This window comes from Nipponia nippon, unplaced genomic scaffold (assembly GCF_047370975.1).
Source record: "Nipponia nippon isolate SJK-2023a ecotype South Korea unplaced genomic scaffold, ASM4737097v1 scaffold_11, whole genome shotgun sequence".
Taxonomy (NCBI): domain Eukaryota; kingdom Metazoa; phylum Chordata; class Aves; order Pelecaniformes; family Threskiornithidae; genus Nipponia; species Nipponia nippon.
The window spans coordinates 15,989,259-16,007,803 of record NW_028262302.1 but is presented as its reverse complement, the minus strand read 5'-3'; the positions used below and the strand labels follow the sequence as shown (position 1 = coordinate 16,007,803).

The 18,545-nt window shown below is 40.6% G+C and overlaps 1 protein-coding gene across 1 annotated transcript in view; it reads right to left on the bottom strand.

The window, feature by feature from the left end:
• Positions 1-1,509: 1,509 nt before the first annotated feature.
• CUNH14orf132 (chromosome unknown C14orf132 homolog) overlaps positions 1,510-18,545 on the bottom strand; it is a 43,218-nt gene continuing 26,182 nt past the window's right edge. The window contains exon 2 of the mRNA XM_087747641.1: positions 1,510-9,387. Coding sequence (XP_087603767.1) covers positions 9,163-9,387 — 225 coding nt within the window. The 3' untranslated portion in view covers positions 1,510-9,162. The remainder of the gene's footprint in view (positions 9,388-18,545) is intronic.

Genomic DNA, 18,545 nt, shown 5'->3' with positions numbered 1-18,545 from the left:
TTTTCAGCCCGCTGCCTTTCGGAAACATTGCTCATCTCAAGAATTCAAAGCAAAAGGCAACCTCCTGTTTGATTCCAATGTTTCTTTTATCACAGCAGGCAATGAAATGGATAGCAGGCTGTTTATAGAGGTACTTCATCAAGCCCAGTACAAGATATGCATGCTGCAGTTAACACAGCGAAGTCACTCAGTCATTCCAAAATATCTGAATCAATTATTACTTATCCTAAAGAAAACCGTAACGTAGCGTAAAGCAAAGCAAAATATGGCAGTTGAAATGCAATAGTGAACAGGTTCTCTTGGGCTGAAAGACTGATGGTTTTTGTTAATCTTGCTACAAAACAATTTACATTAGTAGAAATTAGCATCCAGTTTGTTTATGTAAGTAATGCTGTGCAAGAAAATAGTGCCAACAATTTCAGCTGGTTTTGTTAGTCTGAACACACATAGCTAAATCTTTAAATGACTGATGTTCTTCCTCCTTGACTGTTGAACAGAACGTTCTCTTCCTTTTCCAAATTATTCTCATCTCTAATTATTGTGCAGAATTTAGAAATTAACAGAACTGAGATCTGTATGTTTACATAGCTGCATTGGAAAAGTGAATTATAATTAGATATTGCTGTAGTGTAGCAACTGCACTCCCTTACATTCTGATGGGTAAACTCTGGAATATGTTATGTTTCTAAAGATTGGGACTAGAAGAAAACATGTCTTTGATTTTTTTTTTTTTTTAATGATTTTTTGTCAGACTTGCTATCAGGATTGGTGTATGCAGCTTTGTGATGTCACGAGTTTGATTCATTCAAAGGTAAGTCAAATTTCTATTTAAAATTGTGCATGAGAGGTCACTTAGGATGTCTTTTTATCATTCCCTCAGTAGATCTGAATGCACTTGCCTCATTGGATCCCTTTTGGAGAATCGTAAAGCATGTCATAATCTATATGCTGTATTTCATTAGGAAAGCCAAATATTTTCCTTTCATCCTTTTGCCCCTATTTACTTTTATGAAGCTTACTGAACATCCTACAGTAAGGTTTGGTGCCCCCCTTGAGTCCCTAAAAGCCCTTGGAATGGCTGCCCTGGGACAGGAGATTGGGGCCACCGTCACAAAAACATCCACGCTGCACCGGGGGACAGGACGGTCGTGCTAATCTGAAGAGAGAACTGGGGGAGAGCAATGACACAAGGGTACATGCTATAAGGGTTTCTGAGCTGAAGTCTGAAGAAGGTAAGACATCTTTTTTTGGCTCCAAGATGTGTTGAGGCACTTCTTGGACTCTGAGAGCAGGTGAATCTATTTCTGTAGAAATAGCCACAGTGCTTTGTTTGTGCCATATATGCAATAGAGATGGTTTCCCAAGGCTGACAAATCATGCAGATTTGTAAATTGCAACAAATTATTAGTGTCAGTGTATCACTGGAGGTAATAATTAAATAACTGCATTTACAGACTTCTAAATACTCTCAGGTAAAGTGAGAATAAAATGAAAAATGACATGCTGCCATCAATTCGAAGAACTTTATTCAAAAACACAACTTCTATCTGATATTAACAAAACTTGTCATTTTCACCATAGTAAAAGAATGAACCAGTACTAAGTACACACATAGTGAAAGCAGTCAATAACTGGAAAAGAATATAACAGAAGCTTAAAAGAATACATTTCTGTTAACTAAACTTGCTAATTACAGTAAACTTAGAGAAGTGCGTTTTTAAAGTTGTTTTTCTCTTTACAGATAGAGATCCACATTTCAAGAACAATGATTACAAGAATAAAGGTTTTTCTTTAAACCAGCCCATATACTACAAAAACAATACAGAAAAGCCCTGCAAACCTGCTAGTGTACAAAACAGGGTAGCAGAGAGAAAGCACAAGAGAATTAAATTGTCAAGGATTAAGAAAAATAACAGTGCATACTAAAGGGCTCCTGTAAAGCTGTTTTACATGAGCTGAAGGATGTGATTTCCATATGACTGCGATTTTGTGTGAAGTACAGATGCTTTCAGAAATGTCACTATTTAGCTTATTTTGGAAAAAAAAACAACAATTAGGCAATATTTGAGATGAGATAACTGAAAAACAAATGTTACAGGCTACCTCACAAAGCTAGCTACTGGATTTATTTACATTAATTTAGAATTTCATTGAGGCTTTGCACTCCACTCCTTCCAAACTTCATAACTGAAAGACATCTTCGTTAAAGAACAAATATTTCTCAGGTTAGGTGCTCAGATAATAGAAAAAATAGTGCAACTGTTTGCTACATTATATACCCTTCCGGCATATCTATCAAAATATTCATACTTGTTTTTTCTCACCTTCTCATTTAAAAAAATACAGCATTCTGCTTTCTTTCGATTAGGAAATTATGGACATCTTTAGATATATTTAAAATAAAACCTCAGCAACCCAGAGCTAGTTCTGCAAGTTGGTCCACTGAAGCAGATGTCAGAAGTGTAGAAGTGTTATTAATTCAGTTGACTCCAGGTGGAGGCAAAGGTCCCTCTGGATAGAGCAGCTTGCAGGCTCAGGAACTTCAATCATCCTTACGAAGGCAGTAACTGAGAAGCGTTTTAGGCCTAGATCTCTAAACAGTTCAATTTTATTTGCTCATTAGTGGGACTGAACGCCACAGGAAACACGACATCACCTTAACGACTGCAGCTCAGGAAGCTCCCAAAGCAATACCAGAACAAGCAGGGACTTGTGAGGGAGGCTGTTCAGCAATCTCAGTTCTGGCCAAATACACCTCCTTTTGTTCACGAGATTTAGGAATGTGCAATCTGGCTGTAGCAGCTTGGCCATGAATCTGAGAATTACCGGTGTGACCAGATTTGAAATACCCATGGTGTAGCTCATTGTGGTTGTTTTTCTTCACTGAATTAGGCTAGTGCTTAATGGCCTTGACCCTACAATAAATCACATGGAGCTTTTCAAGTCTCCTGTGTATGGCACTTCCACTCCCCGTGCCCTACCCCAAGTGCATTACCACTGATTCTCATTTGCTAAGAATAGCAAAGGACTTTGGGTTGAGGAAAGCTCAGTAAATGCTGACTGCAGAGCAGTGCAGTATATATTTATAAAATCTGAATTTCTAAAAGGTAGCTTTGGACACTGACAACACAGTTACCAAGCTTCATGGCCACATCTTACTCTTCTGCTTGGCTTGCTAAGGCAGATAACGATTAAGATCTTCCTACAGGAGACCTTATATCACTGATCTTTGCACTTACTGTGATAAGTCCTTACTTATCACTGATCTTACTGTCAGTGAAGGTCAGTCAAGGAGGTGGTTAAGAAGGGCTGAAGAACGTTGCTGGCTTCTAAATGTTCCTATGCTCCAATACCAAGGAATGAAAAGAATAGAGAGAAGACAAGGGGAGAAATAAAATGAAGGCGTAGAGACACATGGTGGTGACAAAGGGTTTAAAAGGATGCATGTGAGTTCACATCAAGGGTACTTTGGGGAGGAATGAAGAATGATGAAGCCTAAAGGATCGAGTAGTGACTTTTGAGACATTTCTGAGAAGTGATTTGTCTGTGTTTTCAGCCTTTGTTAATTGTGGGTAATAGTAAGATCCCCTTTGAGCCCTACTGACATAAAGCTGTGGATTAAAATAAGGTGATGCTACTGTACAGATGATACTTGACTCATTAACATTCCATGCTTAAGAAACCTAAGTGTTTTTTTGCTTTTGCAGGGAGACTCAACAGAGCTTTGGAAGGTAAATCTTGCATGTATTCTACCAGCATGGGAAGCTTTCTGAGTATTTTCTACAACTGAAAAACATCTTCAATAGCAGCCTGCATAGGAAAGATAGAGTAGGTCATATAATATTCCCAAGACTTCCTGAAAAGATGGAGACAGCATTTGTGCTCATGCAAAAGGGTATTTGCCTTAGTACCAACAGATCAAGCCTGCCTATGATGCTCAGGGAAACCTGCCTTCAGAGGCATGTCATTGAGCTGATCCGACATGTGACAGGTTTGTATTATCAGGGTTGTTTGCTTTTCCAGTTCCTGTCTGTGTTGCTGTAATTCCCCAAACAGGTTACTGCAAAAGTAGGTCTAGCCATGTTGTCTCAGTGTAAATACTCTGGTACAGGCCAGAATGAGATAAAATTGCTATGCAGTTTGTTCTGCAAAGGCACGTATTCCCCTGGAGCCTCCTGGGTAGACAGTTGGACTCTTCTACCTTGTGCCTGAAAGGCCAAAAACTACAATGTGCCATGGGTAGTCCCTACCTGTTAGGAGTTCCCTGCCTGTCCAGAGAAGAGCATAGTGGTGACTTAATTTTCCTTGTTTCAAGTTGGAAAGACAACATAAAAGGCAAAGAGAGGCTGTATGAGGAAATACAAAAAGTTAGCGTCAGATTAAGGGCAGTAGGAGACTTTAAGGCGTCAGGATGCTTTGATTTCTTTAGGATGTTCCCAGATCACCGGCAAAGGGCTAACTACAATGTTAAACCATCCCTGTCTTTACCTTATGGTGACTGACCAATGTACCAATAAACCTAACAGAATATTGATCTCTGGCTCGTCTTCTGCTAAGGGAATAAATGCACGTTTCCCTGAGGATTAGCAAGCTGTAAGATGAGGAGGGACATGACGTACCTGGTGGTTACTTCACTTAAACTCAGCTCAGGCTGTGCGTCCAGGAAGCCAGCAGGGCTCAGAGGGGCAGAGCAGGAGTTAATGAAGCGCTCAGCTCTGCCTGTCAGAAGCCTGATGTCTGACATTATCACCAGGGACCTGACTGCCCTTTGCCTTTCTGCACATTAACCAGATGAAATCCAATTCTCCAGAGCTCTGAATGCTCTGAAAGCACAGAAGCTTTTTGATCTGGGATTCTGATTTTTGGCCTATTTCTCTCAATAATGGAAATCATCCTTAAAAAGAATAATTTTCCAGATTCTGCTCTGTGATTAGCCACAGCAAACCCAGTAAAATTACATCAGATAAACAGACGTGAAATTAATAATTCTCAGCAGCCTGCAGAGAAATGTGAAAAGGATATTAACAACTGGAATTGTTTGAGAATAGCAGAAAGCAAGCTTCTAATAACAGACAAAATATATCACAACTGATAGACTAAGGGCTCCTGTTTTCATTTGGTCCCAGACACAAAGGCACATTTTCTCTTTATCTTCAAATGGATGTATAGGATAAGACTATAATGCCTATCTGCTGCTATTCACTCTTGATTTGGGTCTTGTTATTACAGGCTGCTCAGCAGTTTGGTGGGATGCTGACCACCCTCAAGTCACATTGCAAACAAGGATTTTGGAGAGGGTATCTCATTACTTCTGAAGTATCTATCAGCTCACTTGCCCACTCAAATGGCTAAATACATTATTTGTAGCAGACAAGTCTGCTAGTGTTGTTGCATCAGTTTCAAAATCTGTTGTTCAGTTTTGCAAGTGTGTTGACACAAAAATACATCCTCCTCCCTCATTTTATTTTAGGAGGATGTTAATGCTGTGGACAAGCACAGACTCCTAGCCCTGCAGATAAAAATATAACAGGAGTACCTGTGTAGGTTTCCCTGCTCCGTTCTCCTATCTAATGTGCCTTTGCACCCACCTTCCATAGCTATTCAGCCTTTAGTGTCTTTGCTGTGGTGGCTGCGCAGCTGCCATGTCCAGATGCTGGCTGCTTAGAGCAAAAAAATTCTTAACAGACAGTTCAGTTAGTTATTGGATATGTTGCTATCGATCCCCAGCCGCCATGGCTAGAAGAGAAGCGTTAGGGCATCCAGTTTGTCTGCCTGCTTCCCATGGCTCATTAATAACTTTGCAGAGCACATACAATATTGCTGCTTGTGTTTGTACAATGACATATGTTGTAACATATAACCAGGGGTCTAACACTGCATAATAGAAAGTGCTCTGCTTTGCCTACTACAGAGCAAACTCCAGTCAGGATCTTGTAACTTGTCTGTGCTGATGCTTTTATTTAAAGCACAGATCTTCTGTAAGTGGAATCCTGCTCTTGTGCTGATACACAAAGTGCTCAGCAAGGCACAGAACCCTCTCTCTGCTTTTACAGAACAGCTCAGGGGAATGTGTTTGGGCTTCCTCATCACCCCTCAGTGAGTGACCGCAGTTATCCAGCTGCCTGGCTCCAAGGAAGGGAGACGCTACAGTGCACCAACTCAAGCTGCGTTGATAGTTCAGGGTATAACATATACCCACATAAAGAAGCGGTAACACATTTCACAGGACCATACCTATGAAACATCCACCATCGATCCACTTCTCCACTCCCCTCCATGGCTTCTCTGAACTTAATGATGGATAAGTCACCTTTTTCAAGGGTTGAACTTAAACCTTCCCTAACCACTCAGAAGATGGAAGCGATTGTAGCGGATCAAGCCTGAACACAGCATCCAGAAACACACTGCATGTTATAACTATCAGAATAGATCAGAGTTTGAACCAGCTCTGCCCTCTGTGATTTAGGGATCTTTAATACACCTGGCAATATTCTGTACAGACTCTCACATGCATTATCCTCGCACCTGCATCCTAAAATTATTTTTTTCCCCAACAGAAAAGCTGCAATTAGTGTGCAGTTTAACTATGAGGTAGAAAATGCCTGCACTTGCTGTCTGCACCATTTACCATGACACCCTGTCAAGCCAATTACTTCAATTAAAGTTCTGTCTGGCCCTTCTTGACAACTCAGCCTCTAACAACGAAAATATGTATGACGATGATGTGGATGAGGGAGGCAGAACTCAGTGTTTTCCAGCACTCCTGCTATTACTATCAATTTCACATGAAAGTAGAGCACTTTCTTTGGGAAAAGCACCACAGAAGTGTCACTCAGTTTCATTAGCAGAGTGGTAGTTCTTTGCTGCTCCCGCTCTGAAGCTCTTCATGGGTGAAGAATTTAGTCCAGTGCTTTGGGAGACAAACATTGGTAATTGCACTTAGATTAATATTCTAGGAAATCTGAACAAAGCACTTCGCTGGCAAATTCATTAAGCAGTAGAATAATCCCATTGGGCAAGTACCATAGCATCAAACTGGTTTTAATCATGGAGGAAATGTTTTGCTCTTCATGCAAAAACACTCCTTGCAAGATCTGGCATAACTAGAGAGCCTATGGAAACACTGAAGAAAAGTCCATGAGTAATTGATACAATTGCAAAGGCAGTGTCAGAAAGTGGTTGGGGACAGTACATTATATTAAGCAATATTTCCATGGGTCGAACACGTTCGAATGCCAGACTTGTCCGCTCAATTCTGCATTGGAAACTTCTCTGCAGCCTTTCAGCCTCACTTAACAGCTTGCTTTCTGCTCAGTGAGAATAGAGAGGAATGTAAGAACAGGAAAGGTACACAATATATGCAGCTTCCCTGTTTTTTATTATCCTGTGTCTATGAAGGAACAAATAGCTATTTTAGGACAGTGAAAATCATCATTTTTGTATCATTCTTAAGACTACAGCTATTTTATTACTAAGTGGTTATAAATACTGATTTGGGGCATGCTGCTTTGATTCAAGTAACTGTCCACCAGCCCTGCAGGAAAATGGGTTTAAAGAGAAAAGAAGAAAATCCAAATCTCTCTATATGTTCAGCAGCTCTTAGTCCAGCCTCAAGCTCAGTGGCAGGCAAGTGTCAAAAATAGTCGCTGCACCTGGAATTCCAGGCTTTCTGGAATTAGGGTAGTAGCTGTATGAGACAGAAAACCTATATAGTACATGCAGACATAGAGGAAGACTTTGTTCGCTACTCAAAGTGCAGACATTTCATATATTTGTGTTTATTTTTTAAGGGGGAAGAGGGAGATTTCCAACAGAGGTGATTTTTTTTTCTTCCCTCAAGATTTTACAATCTCCGAATCAAGGAAGGCTACAGCTTGTTTTGAAATGATACAGCTCTTGAAAAGGAACTTCTCATGGGAACAATGCAGTGAAAAATGTTGTCCCTCAACAGAACAAATCCAAATGATAATTGGAGTTGTTACCTAAGGCAGGCTATACAAAAATTACTTCCAGAAGCCTCATCAGAACCCAGAGACATATTAACACTGAAATACAAGCACTTGCGTATCTGTCACTTACTACTTGTTTTTGTGCTCTTTCTGCTCCAGGATATACCTGACTCTTGCACTCATTCCCTCACGAGCACAGAAAGATCTCATCTTTCTTTCAATTCTGTTTTTCTCATAGACATCATTCACTGTTAATTAGGCTTCGCAATTTCCCCCATTCTTTTGATACACCAATAAGCTTATGAAAGTACCTGGCTGCTGTGGGAAATCTGGATTACAGCAAAATGAGCTGAAAAGCATGGTATTTGGCCTTTGTTTCCTGGAAGAGACACATCTACAAACCACTGCAGTCCAGTACCTCTAGACAGAAATGGGAGCTTGTGCTGCTGCTCTGTTTAACACTTCCTCCTCTGGAGCGCAGAGGATCTGCAGACCAGCCACACCTTGCAATAGCTGCGCCTCCTCCTGCAAACAGCAGATGGGTTTAGCATCAATTCATAGATTATCAGATCTAGTAATTGATAGTGGAAGGCAAGTGTTAGATAGCATGCATCTGCCTGTCATAGCTTTAAGCCTCGTGATTTTGAACACAGCCTAGTAGTGTACGCACGTGCTGAAGACTCACACACGATGAACTTGCACTTCATCAGAACTGAGCCAATGCCGACCATTTACTCCATCTGGAAAACTAAGATGTCCAGCAAATATGACATTGAACAATTTCATACAACATTATACCACAGTAAAAAATGCACAAAAAAGCTCACAAAACCCGGAAGAGCTGCTAGAAAAATCTAAACAGTAGAAAATAAGCACTTTCTATATAAATCTCACTTTCTTTTTGTATTTGCTATACCCACACTGGTCTCTCTTTTATTACATTTCTGTACAATACTGGTATTGGCTCTGTTGTTCTCAATTAAAGCTCTCACCTCCATACAATTTGCAATTGCATCCAAACTTTCTGCCATCAAGATTCAAGATGATTAACTTGCATTTCATTTCCATGATTGTGGCAGCACTTAATCAACAAAGTCCCTACCTATATGTATTTATATAGATATACATGTATATATATACACACATACATACATACGCATGACAAATACTGTTGCACTTATCCTCTCTTCCAGTGTTTGGAGTGACAGTCATCCTAGAATGTGAAGGCATACACCACTCCCACAACCACAATATTTCCAATTGTTGCTATTATTGCAATCCATAACAATATGGCATCGTTTGAAGAACGGGATGTTTCTTCTGGTGGATTCTGCGTGGAAGAAGCTGCATGGACGTTGGCTGACGAGTTAAACAAGGAGTACTCTGTACTAAAGTCCTCGTTGGGCGAGTCCATAAAGGCTCCTCCCATAACAGGAAGCTGTGAAGAAAGATATGGCAAAATTAGATTGAAGGCCAATATCAGTATTTGCTTTGTCTCAAAGTCATTACAAAAAGTAACCACTAGCAAATCTGCAAAATTGCTGAGATTTCACGTACATGGTGCTAACCTGTCAGGAATACCACAGACACACACACTTTACACTATTTCTTCCATTTCTGTTAGAATCAATATTATTGCAGGAAACCTATGTATATTACATGGAATATACATAAGAGCTGACATACAGGCTCCAAGTCAACCTAAGTAATTATATGCATTTAGAAAGAAGAGATACGGCTATCCACAAAGCCCTCACACCCCAAAATGTGAGTTTACAGCAGTGTGATTGTTTTGTAACTACCAGCAATGGAATCATACTACACAAAGGCATCGAGCAAGCACGGCAACGATGTGATGCAAGGAATTTGTTCTGCCTTTATGTATGGCTCACAAGTGAACTCTTGATTTATCTGGAGATCATGCAAAAACATATGAAGTGCAAAAGTTGTTACTGTAAAACACGTGGAGTGTACTCAGTGCTCTAACTTCACTTGCAAAACACACATTGCAATGATGCAGGATTTATAAATCTATACAGTGGAAAAAATTCAAATTGGATTTTGAAAGGCTCCATAGCAATGCAGTGGCAAATTCCAATACTTCTCCCACCCCAGACTTCTCCTACTGGGAAGAATAAAGTTTCTTTAGTGCTCTTAGTGGACGCCTCAGTAGTAGGAGGAAAAGTTCTCAGTAAGATAGCAGTTATTCAATACAGGAATATGGCAAAGTTAAAGAAAAAAGGAATTATTTAACACTGTCCTTATACAGGTTTTAGTTGTCTTCCCAACTTCATCCTAGATCACAACACATATTCTCCATGATTCAACAACTATTTTACTCTCTACATAGAGGTGCAAAACACATCCCTCTGCAAATGTATGGATTCCTCATTCAGGCAAGAGAAGGGTACCTAATGCACTACTAAGACTGTCTAGTACTAAAATAAAGTTCACAGAAAAGGTTTTTGCTTCCATCCTTGTCCCTTGTATGTCTGGGAACGCAGGTCTGGAAGAGTCTCCCCTGGCTCACTGAGTGCAGGCTCCCCAGTCTCATGCAAGTAGAGGACATTGTTTCAGAAAAAGCTGCAGAACATCTACTTCACACATCTATAAATGTTCAGGACACACATTTCTGAACATCCTGTAAAAAGCCAAAGTGCTGCTCGGCAACCTCAGAAACTGCAACTGTTATGTACTGCAGGAAGAGCAGGAGCAGTGTGGGTGTCGTAAAGCCCCAAGTCTCTGCAGTACCCAGTAACTAAGACTCCCAGACTCATGTAGTAGGTAGGTAGACCAAACCCATGGCATTACTAGCAAAAACAACCCAAACACAGAGCCATATGTCCAAATCTCTCTGCCAGCCTGACCAGATGGGAAAAATTCCATCATGGCATTGATGACTGGTTTGATCTTGAGCAATGAGTAAAATGTAGACATCAGTGCATCCTACCTACACTCTCCTTTCAAATCTCGTAAAACTCCAGTGCTTCAAGGAAAGCTGGAAAAAGTCTGTCAATATTCTCCTTAAGAAACACTCTTGCTGCAACACCAACCAACCTTTCCTTCCCCACAGTGGCTTCCATGCTGCTGCTGTCACCTTCCAACCTTTAGACCCAATTACAATCTCCTGTTTTACACCCCACTTGTAAATGCTTTTGGGTTTTCTCCATTATTATTCTTTGCCTTTTTCCATAGAGCTTTCTTCTACAGATTAAACCCTCTAGCTCAGTAACAACAAAATAAAAAACCTTCCTGCTGCTATACTAGTAGTAGTACTATTACAACTAGCAGCAGCACAGTACTGTTGAATTTTCTATGGCCTATGAGCAACAGAGCCTTCGCTCAGCCACAGCACAGAATGCTGCTATACCATTGGCACTAAATTACCATGGCCAGTACTCACCGAACTGGTAAATCAGTCTCTTTGAACACCTTGTCCTTCACCTTCCACATCACATTTTGACTCTCCCAGTAACCTCTCCCTTTGGTACCAAACTACACCCCTCCTGTCTGTGTGCAGCTGTGCCATGAAGGCTGCTAAACAGGACAGTATTTGAGAGTAAGCAAGCTGCCAGTTTCAACACAGAGTGTGTTTTAAAAAGAGCAAAAGATTCCATTTCACAGCAAGCCCAGATGGATGTTTTGAATCCAGTTCCACTGGCCTTTTTTATGTCTTGGGATTTGCTAAGGAAAACAGTTCTCAGTTTAATCAGGATTTCTTTTTATGTAGAGATTCCTATAAAAGTCAATTCCGACTTCAAACACAAAAAGTGTATTTATGCAGTGACGCTGCCTTTAACAGCTATGGAGACACTAGTTAAAGATCTTCACAGCAAATGACTGGCATACATTTACCATACTGGCAGCAAAATGCTCAATCTGAGGTGCTTGTCTCCTTAGCAAACCATTTTAAGGGTACCAGCATTTAGGATGGTCAATTCTGCAAAATCTTTCAACTGGAACAACCATCCAAAATATAGAGGTACACATACATGTGCATGTGCCCAAGACAGTGGGGAGGTCATGAGCACTGTTCTGGTGTTTGGCAAACCTGGGGTTTGGGCCACACATTCTGTGCCCTCAATGAGTTGTCTGAAGTGACAAGCTTCTACCCTGGCAGTCCACCTGGTGTGGTCACAGAGGCAGGGAGCATTCGTGTAGTGGCACAGCTACACACCACACTGCAAATGATGTCAGATCTGAATCTCCTCGTACCGTCTAAGGCTCAAACAAGCTGTTTGCACCATCTGAGGCGAAGACATGGTGAAACAGCTCATCTGAATCTCTGAAAGGCTTGCAGTGACCTGATATAAAGCACTGAAATTCAGCACCTGGCACAGGCTCTTTCTGTAAAATTGACTTACAGTTTTTTTGTTTGTAGGTCAGTAGCACTTCACTGCAGATCTGGAAATAAACCTTCCTGCCTATTTCCCATCTGCAGAAATCGTCTCTTACTAAATATGTATTTCGCCCTTCTCACTGCTAAAATGGCCTCACATAAGAGCACAGGAATGGCCATATGGTGTCAGACAGAAAGTCTATCTCCCTTGTGTGTTAGCTCCAACAGTGGCCATAAATAGATGCTTAGGAAAGAGTAAGAGCACAACAGGACAAGCACGTCTGATACAACTCACAGCCTCCAACTGTTTTCAGCTTAGAAAGATCATAAGCAAGATGCTATTGGTATGGATTTAATAACTTGCAAAGAATTTTGCTACCATTAACTTGTCCAGCCTTCACCTGAGCTCATCTAAAGCTGAGCATCCTTCTCCGTCTGGCCTCTTACTGCCACTTAACAGTAAGGGTTGCCCAGTGATTCGACTCACGTAAATCATCCTTGGGAGATATGCCTGCTTCTCCACTGGAGAGAGGGAAGCACAGATGATTAATATCAACTGGCAATCTATCTTTTTGGTAGATTAACTTCAGTGAGATGAATCTCATCTTCAGTCTTGATGTCTTTTCTCTCCCAGAAGGTACAGTATCTTCCCTCTGCAGTCTTATTTGAGATATTACATTAAAGGCTGTGTGACATCCAGACCTGACACTAATGGGAGTTGCGAAGTGCCTGTGATAAACAGTAGGCTAAGGATAGAAAGCCTGCAATGTTTTCTGTGCTTGCTCTATTTGTGTCTGTGCCTCTAAAAAGCAAATATATGCCAATTTACATCAGCCAAAAACTTCACCCATGTCACTACCATTACAGTGACCTGCAGTCTGTTTTAGCCTCAGAGGGTTTTTATAGCTCAGGCAAAGCTGTGCAGAGCCTGTGCCACCCTCCCCAAGAGCGCTGGGTGAGGAGGCCAGAGCAAAGGGTTAACTGGGAAATGCAACAGTGAGGGACATGGCAGGAGCAGATGGTGAGGGGGAATGCTGTAGCACTGTTAGGAAATAAAACTCTTTTCCTAGTGACTATGTCGATATTGTTAAGTAGCGCTAACAGTACGTTGCTTGCTAAATGGCTTCTGAGACTGGTGAAGAAAGAATTCAAATCATTAAATAGCAACAGGCAGAAAACAAAACAGCAAAATTTCAAGTGGTAATGAGAACACCCACTGCGCTGAATACCTCCTGCTGACATCCAAGAGGATGCTTTAGGGTCACGAGGAGGAGAACAAGGCTCTTAAACAGTTAAGTGATACACTCTCCACTTAGCAGAAAAATCCTTTTTTATAACCAAAATGATTCACATGAAGGTAAACCAACATGTCAGGTACCAGTCACTGATACCCTAAAAATGATAGCTTTCTTAAGTAGCATCACATAAAATCCATCACTTAGCAATAACATTGCTCCATTTCTTTGAGAATCAGGTGTCCGTCATTTTTTCATAGTCAGCTAGAGAAGTATAACAGTTCCTGCTACTTTATTGGGAACCCAGGCTTGGCACAGAGATTTGAAAGCATAGCTGAATCTTCTAGTAGCCATTTTCCAGAAATGAGGAAACCTCAGTAGTAGCTTTAACAGATGTGCTGTATCTTGGCCCTGGCCTCACCGCATACCTCTCTGGGAATGGGATGCTGAAAGGTGAAATGTCACCCCAGCTCAGATGTTGTTTTGTAAAATCCCTGTTGCTACTTCAGAATATCTAATTTGTCAGGGTTTCTTTCAGGTTAAATTTTAGATAGCATATTTTTACATGATGGCATATTCTGAATACATAATGTGAAATTATTTTTTTCTTTTGCCCTGGCAGCATGTGATTGCTGCAGCGCATATTTGTGTCTGAAAACCTTCTAGCTGCAATCACAAATCAATCTAACAGAGTTGCCAAAGATGGTAGCAACACACAGGTTGGCAAAAGCACCATAACCACATTTTAATTCTTAAGCTCCTTTTAAAGAAATGTTTTGCCCTAAAGAGGTACCCCACATGACCAATATCCTTCCCACACTAAGTCTTGTGTCTCACAGAAACATGCACATATATATATATTCTCCTCATCCAAAGCATGTACTACTATATAAATGAAGACATCCTTGCTACTATTTATTTACTGGTAATATGGTAATATCTGGAGAAGCAAGTTCTTCTGTCCACCGTTTGCCAGAATATCACCCTACTACTTACAATGCGAGGACTGGGTACACAGTGACAACCAGGACAGTTATTCCATGTTCATTGCAAGTGGATTAGTTAAATGCATTAACCCCCTCCCCTCCCTGCCCCCCCCCCCCCCAAATCAAAAGGCATCTAGGGCAATCTAATTTAATTAAATAGGTCTAATTCTGAAGAGGGAGGATCCATGCAAATGCTTTATGCAGGTAACTTTAAATTCTCATTTTAATTAAATTCAGATCCCTGCTTCATCCCAAAATCATAATCTCAGGTTGACAAGCTTAGGAAAAACAGCCACTTATTTTCAAATACAGTTGTCAAAATGCTCACCCTACCAGTGGCAATGGAAATTTTTCACTCTAATTTGGAAGCATCAGGATTTCACCTGTTATTTTTAATCTTCTTAAAACCTCTCTATCCTACCCTACATCAATCTCCGCTTTTCTTCCAATTCACGATATTCCTAAGACTGGTGTATTACTTTCTCTGCTGCTTTCCTGATTTATGCTAGGCTAGATGTAATGTCTTTGACCTTTTAGATGAGATCACTGTTAAAAGTTGTTCCTTAGCAGCAGCATCTCAGAAGCCTGAGGTGCGAGTTTGTCAAGGCATGTTGACCAACATGCGTCTACATATTCGGAAGGAACATCCAAAGAAGACCAGAGCTGCAGCAGACATTTCAATTCTGAGTTTGCTCTTGGCTGTAGAAACCAGTTTGCCTTAACTAAGGTATTACCATGGGGAACCAAGCTCAGCTAGATCTTTGTCCTTAAGCACAGCTACCCAAGCACCTTACATGAGACCATGCCTTGTGCAAACTGGAGCACCTCTCTCTGGAAAGTTATTCTGCTAAATGAGCTGCAAGAAACAGTGTAAATAACTGGCATGAAGGTAAGTGGGTTTACCCTCATTACTTCACTCTCATATTTCTGCATAGGTAGCATTCGAGATAACTTAGTGATAAACATGCTGTGATTCCATTCCCACAATTTACATCTGCCTAGTGCTTCCCTGAAATAGCTTTTATTATTTCAAAGAACCCTACTGCTTTTAAATTATTATTCTCAACCTACTGCTGTTGGATTTCATCTTCCAAGTGTGGAAGACTGAGAACAAACAAAAGCCTTTTTACTGCTGACAAGTGATAAGTCTCAAATGGAAATAGAGGAGGAGTTTCTCATCTGATCCCTGATCCCAAGAATTCCTCCTCTCTTTACAGCCAATGCCAGAAATGCTGCATCAAGGAAAAGAGCAAGCTTTGTCAGTGTTGAACACAAATGCAAACAACCTGTCTGAAGAAGCTGCAAATCTAAGTCACATATAATTTACATTGTGAATCTGTATACACTAAATTGGACGTGGTGGTGAATATCAGAAAAGCATGCAGGTCAATCAAGCAGACGTGCTTTAAACTATCCGGATGTGCCAGGAGCAACCATTCAAGCAGCAGCACTAGCTGACCTTCCATATAACTAATACAACTGAGGCTAGCATCCTATTGTGGACACCATGCTGGGGAAGTAGAAGATGCCTGGCTCCCATTTACATACAGTTATAACTTTCATGCTTCCAGGAACACATGCTCATAAAAGAAATAATACAAATGGGGAACCAGAAAGGCGAGAATTTATCAACATGGAAAAACTCAGTAGGAGGCTATAAAACTAACCATCAGTGTTATCATGAGTAGGAGCTATTCAAATCTGTTTACAATTTCCAAAACTGGCAAAACAAAGGACTTTTTCACACCATGTGTAGTCACACTGGGGAACTCAAAGAGAACAGGAATTTCTTTAGAGATAAGAGCAACCTGCAGAGCTGTATCCGTTTAATATTAAACATGATTCTGGAAGGGCTTCAAACAACAAGATTCTGAGTTTAAACTCTTTAATCATATGTGAGACGAAAGAGGTTCTGATTATCCCACCTATTGGAGGGTTTCTTGCACAACCTTCTGATATTTTTGGCATTGGTAACTTCAAAGCCGAACTACTGGAGTTACCTGGACTTATACCATCTCCTGCTCTGATCCACGCTGGCAATTCTTTTCTGATGTCAAGTTCCTCTATTGAAAAAAAGAAAAAGAAAAAAGAAAAAGAACAATCTGGGGGAAAAGAAAGGAACACTGCCTAGGGCATAATGTTTTAATGTCTCAAGGGACAACTTTGCTCTAAAGCCACAAGGAGATACTGCTGACTGGAAGCAAGCACACAGCTGCACGGTATCAGTGGAAGTTTCAGTTGTTCTTATGCAGAGAGAAGTGGCTCTCCATGTGCCAGAGGATAGAGAGGAAAAGAAGAGTAACACAAGCTGGTTGTAATGACACTTTGCATCTGTGAGAGGAAAGGGCATTCCCACCATAAACAGGAAAGTCCAATGATGATGTGTAAGTGGAAAACCACAGAGCAGAGCTCAAGAGTGGGTGTACAGGAAAAACTGAATGAAGCCTAATCCCATTTCTCAAAGCGAAAAACGGCTGCACAAGCCCTTCCTCCACCATCATCTTTGCAGCCGTGTTCATCTCTGACAAACTGTCGATGCCTCATTATCAATTTATGTTGTGGCCAAGGTATCTGGGTAGCAGAGAAAGGGGGTGATGTTCATATTCTTTTGATTTTCCTTCTGCTCCTTCTCCCTTAGCCTAACAAGATGCTTAGGAACTGGCAGCCATTCACAGTAATGGAAGCAATGAAACAATTTCAAAACTAGAAATAATTCCAGATGAAAAATTGTTTAAATCACTAGACTTCAAGCATGGGCAAAAGCAGTGATTTTGTAAATGACTGTATCCTTCAGTATGCAGTAATCAGGATGCTTCTCACAGAGACTAAAAGAATTTTAAGGAGCAGGTGTTAGGGGCTAGACCTAGAAGGATGAGACATTTCGGACATCATCTTATTCCTCCAGAGAAAAAAATAATTACATACAAATTCCTCTATGTTGCATATGCTGACCACTGTTCAAACCAAAACTCAGTAGCAATAAAAAAAATCTTGCATGCTAACTCCAATCCCTGCTACACAGCCCATGAAAAATTAATTGGCTGAGGTTTAACTAAACCACACTAACAGGCATAATATAGCTTAGCTCTGTTTCATCAAAGAAATTACTTACTATTCCATGCAGACTCAAAAGCTTTCAAACTATACATCTGATGTATTTTACATAATGATGGTTGTACGACAAAGGTTGGGATACATTTGCCTATTGAGAGAAGTAATTGCTACCATTGCAGCTCTGCTGTACCTCATGATGTGATATAAATGACTCTTTTTCAGCACCTTTGAGACAGCCACCTGGAATCTGTCCTCAAATATGATAAGAGAAAAGTTAGGTCAGTCCCCCCATCATAATGCAAAACCACTGGAAAAAAAAATTATTCCACAATGACTTCCAGAGATTAATTCTCCCATTGAAAATACTTGCAGGCATCCAATAGAAAGCCTCAGAAGGGAAATGAAAACAATTTAACAGTCTCAACCATAATGATTATTTTCCTTGAGTTTATATATGTTATCAGACTCCTTGAAAAAACAGAGGAGAGAGAAAACTGGTAACGATGCATGCAATTTTATTTCAGCTATACGTCATTTTAATCCAACGGTTTTTTCCTATTTATTTTTTTTTCCCTTTCATCCTCATGTTGCATTACATTTTCACAAACAAAAGAAGGGGGGGTGCTGAGGTACTCTAACAGAATATCTGAGGTACATCTCTCATGTCTTAAGGCTATTTTTCTAAACGTTTTTGCTTGCTTAATTGGCACCTAGTTCAAGACACACAACAAGCCTGAGAGTCAACAAAAACAATATATTCCAGTTGAGATGGACAAAAAAAGGAGAAAAAGCTGACACAGTGTTAGCCCTGTTCGCGTCTGGAGACCTTAAGGGTAGCAGCCGGCATGAAGGTCAAGTAAACCATACAGAGCAGCTTCTAGGAAGAAAGGAGGACTGCCAAATGTTACCCTGTGTACACTTCACTTGATAGAACACCAACATCTGGCAGGTTGCCATACTTCTTGATCCCATCAGGCATATC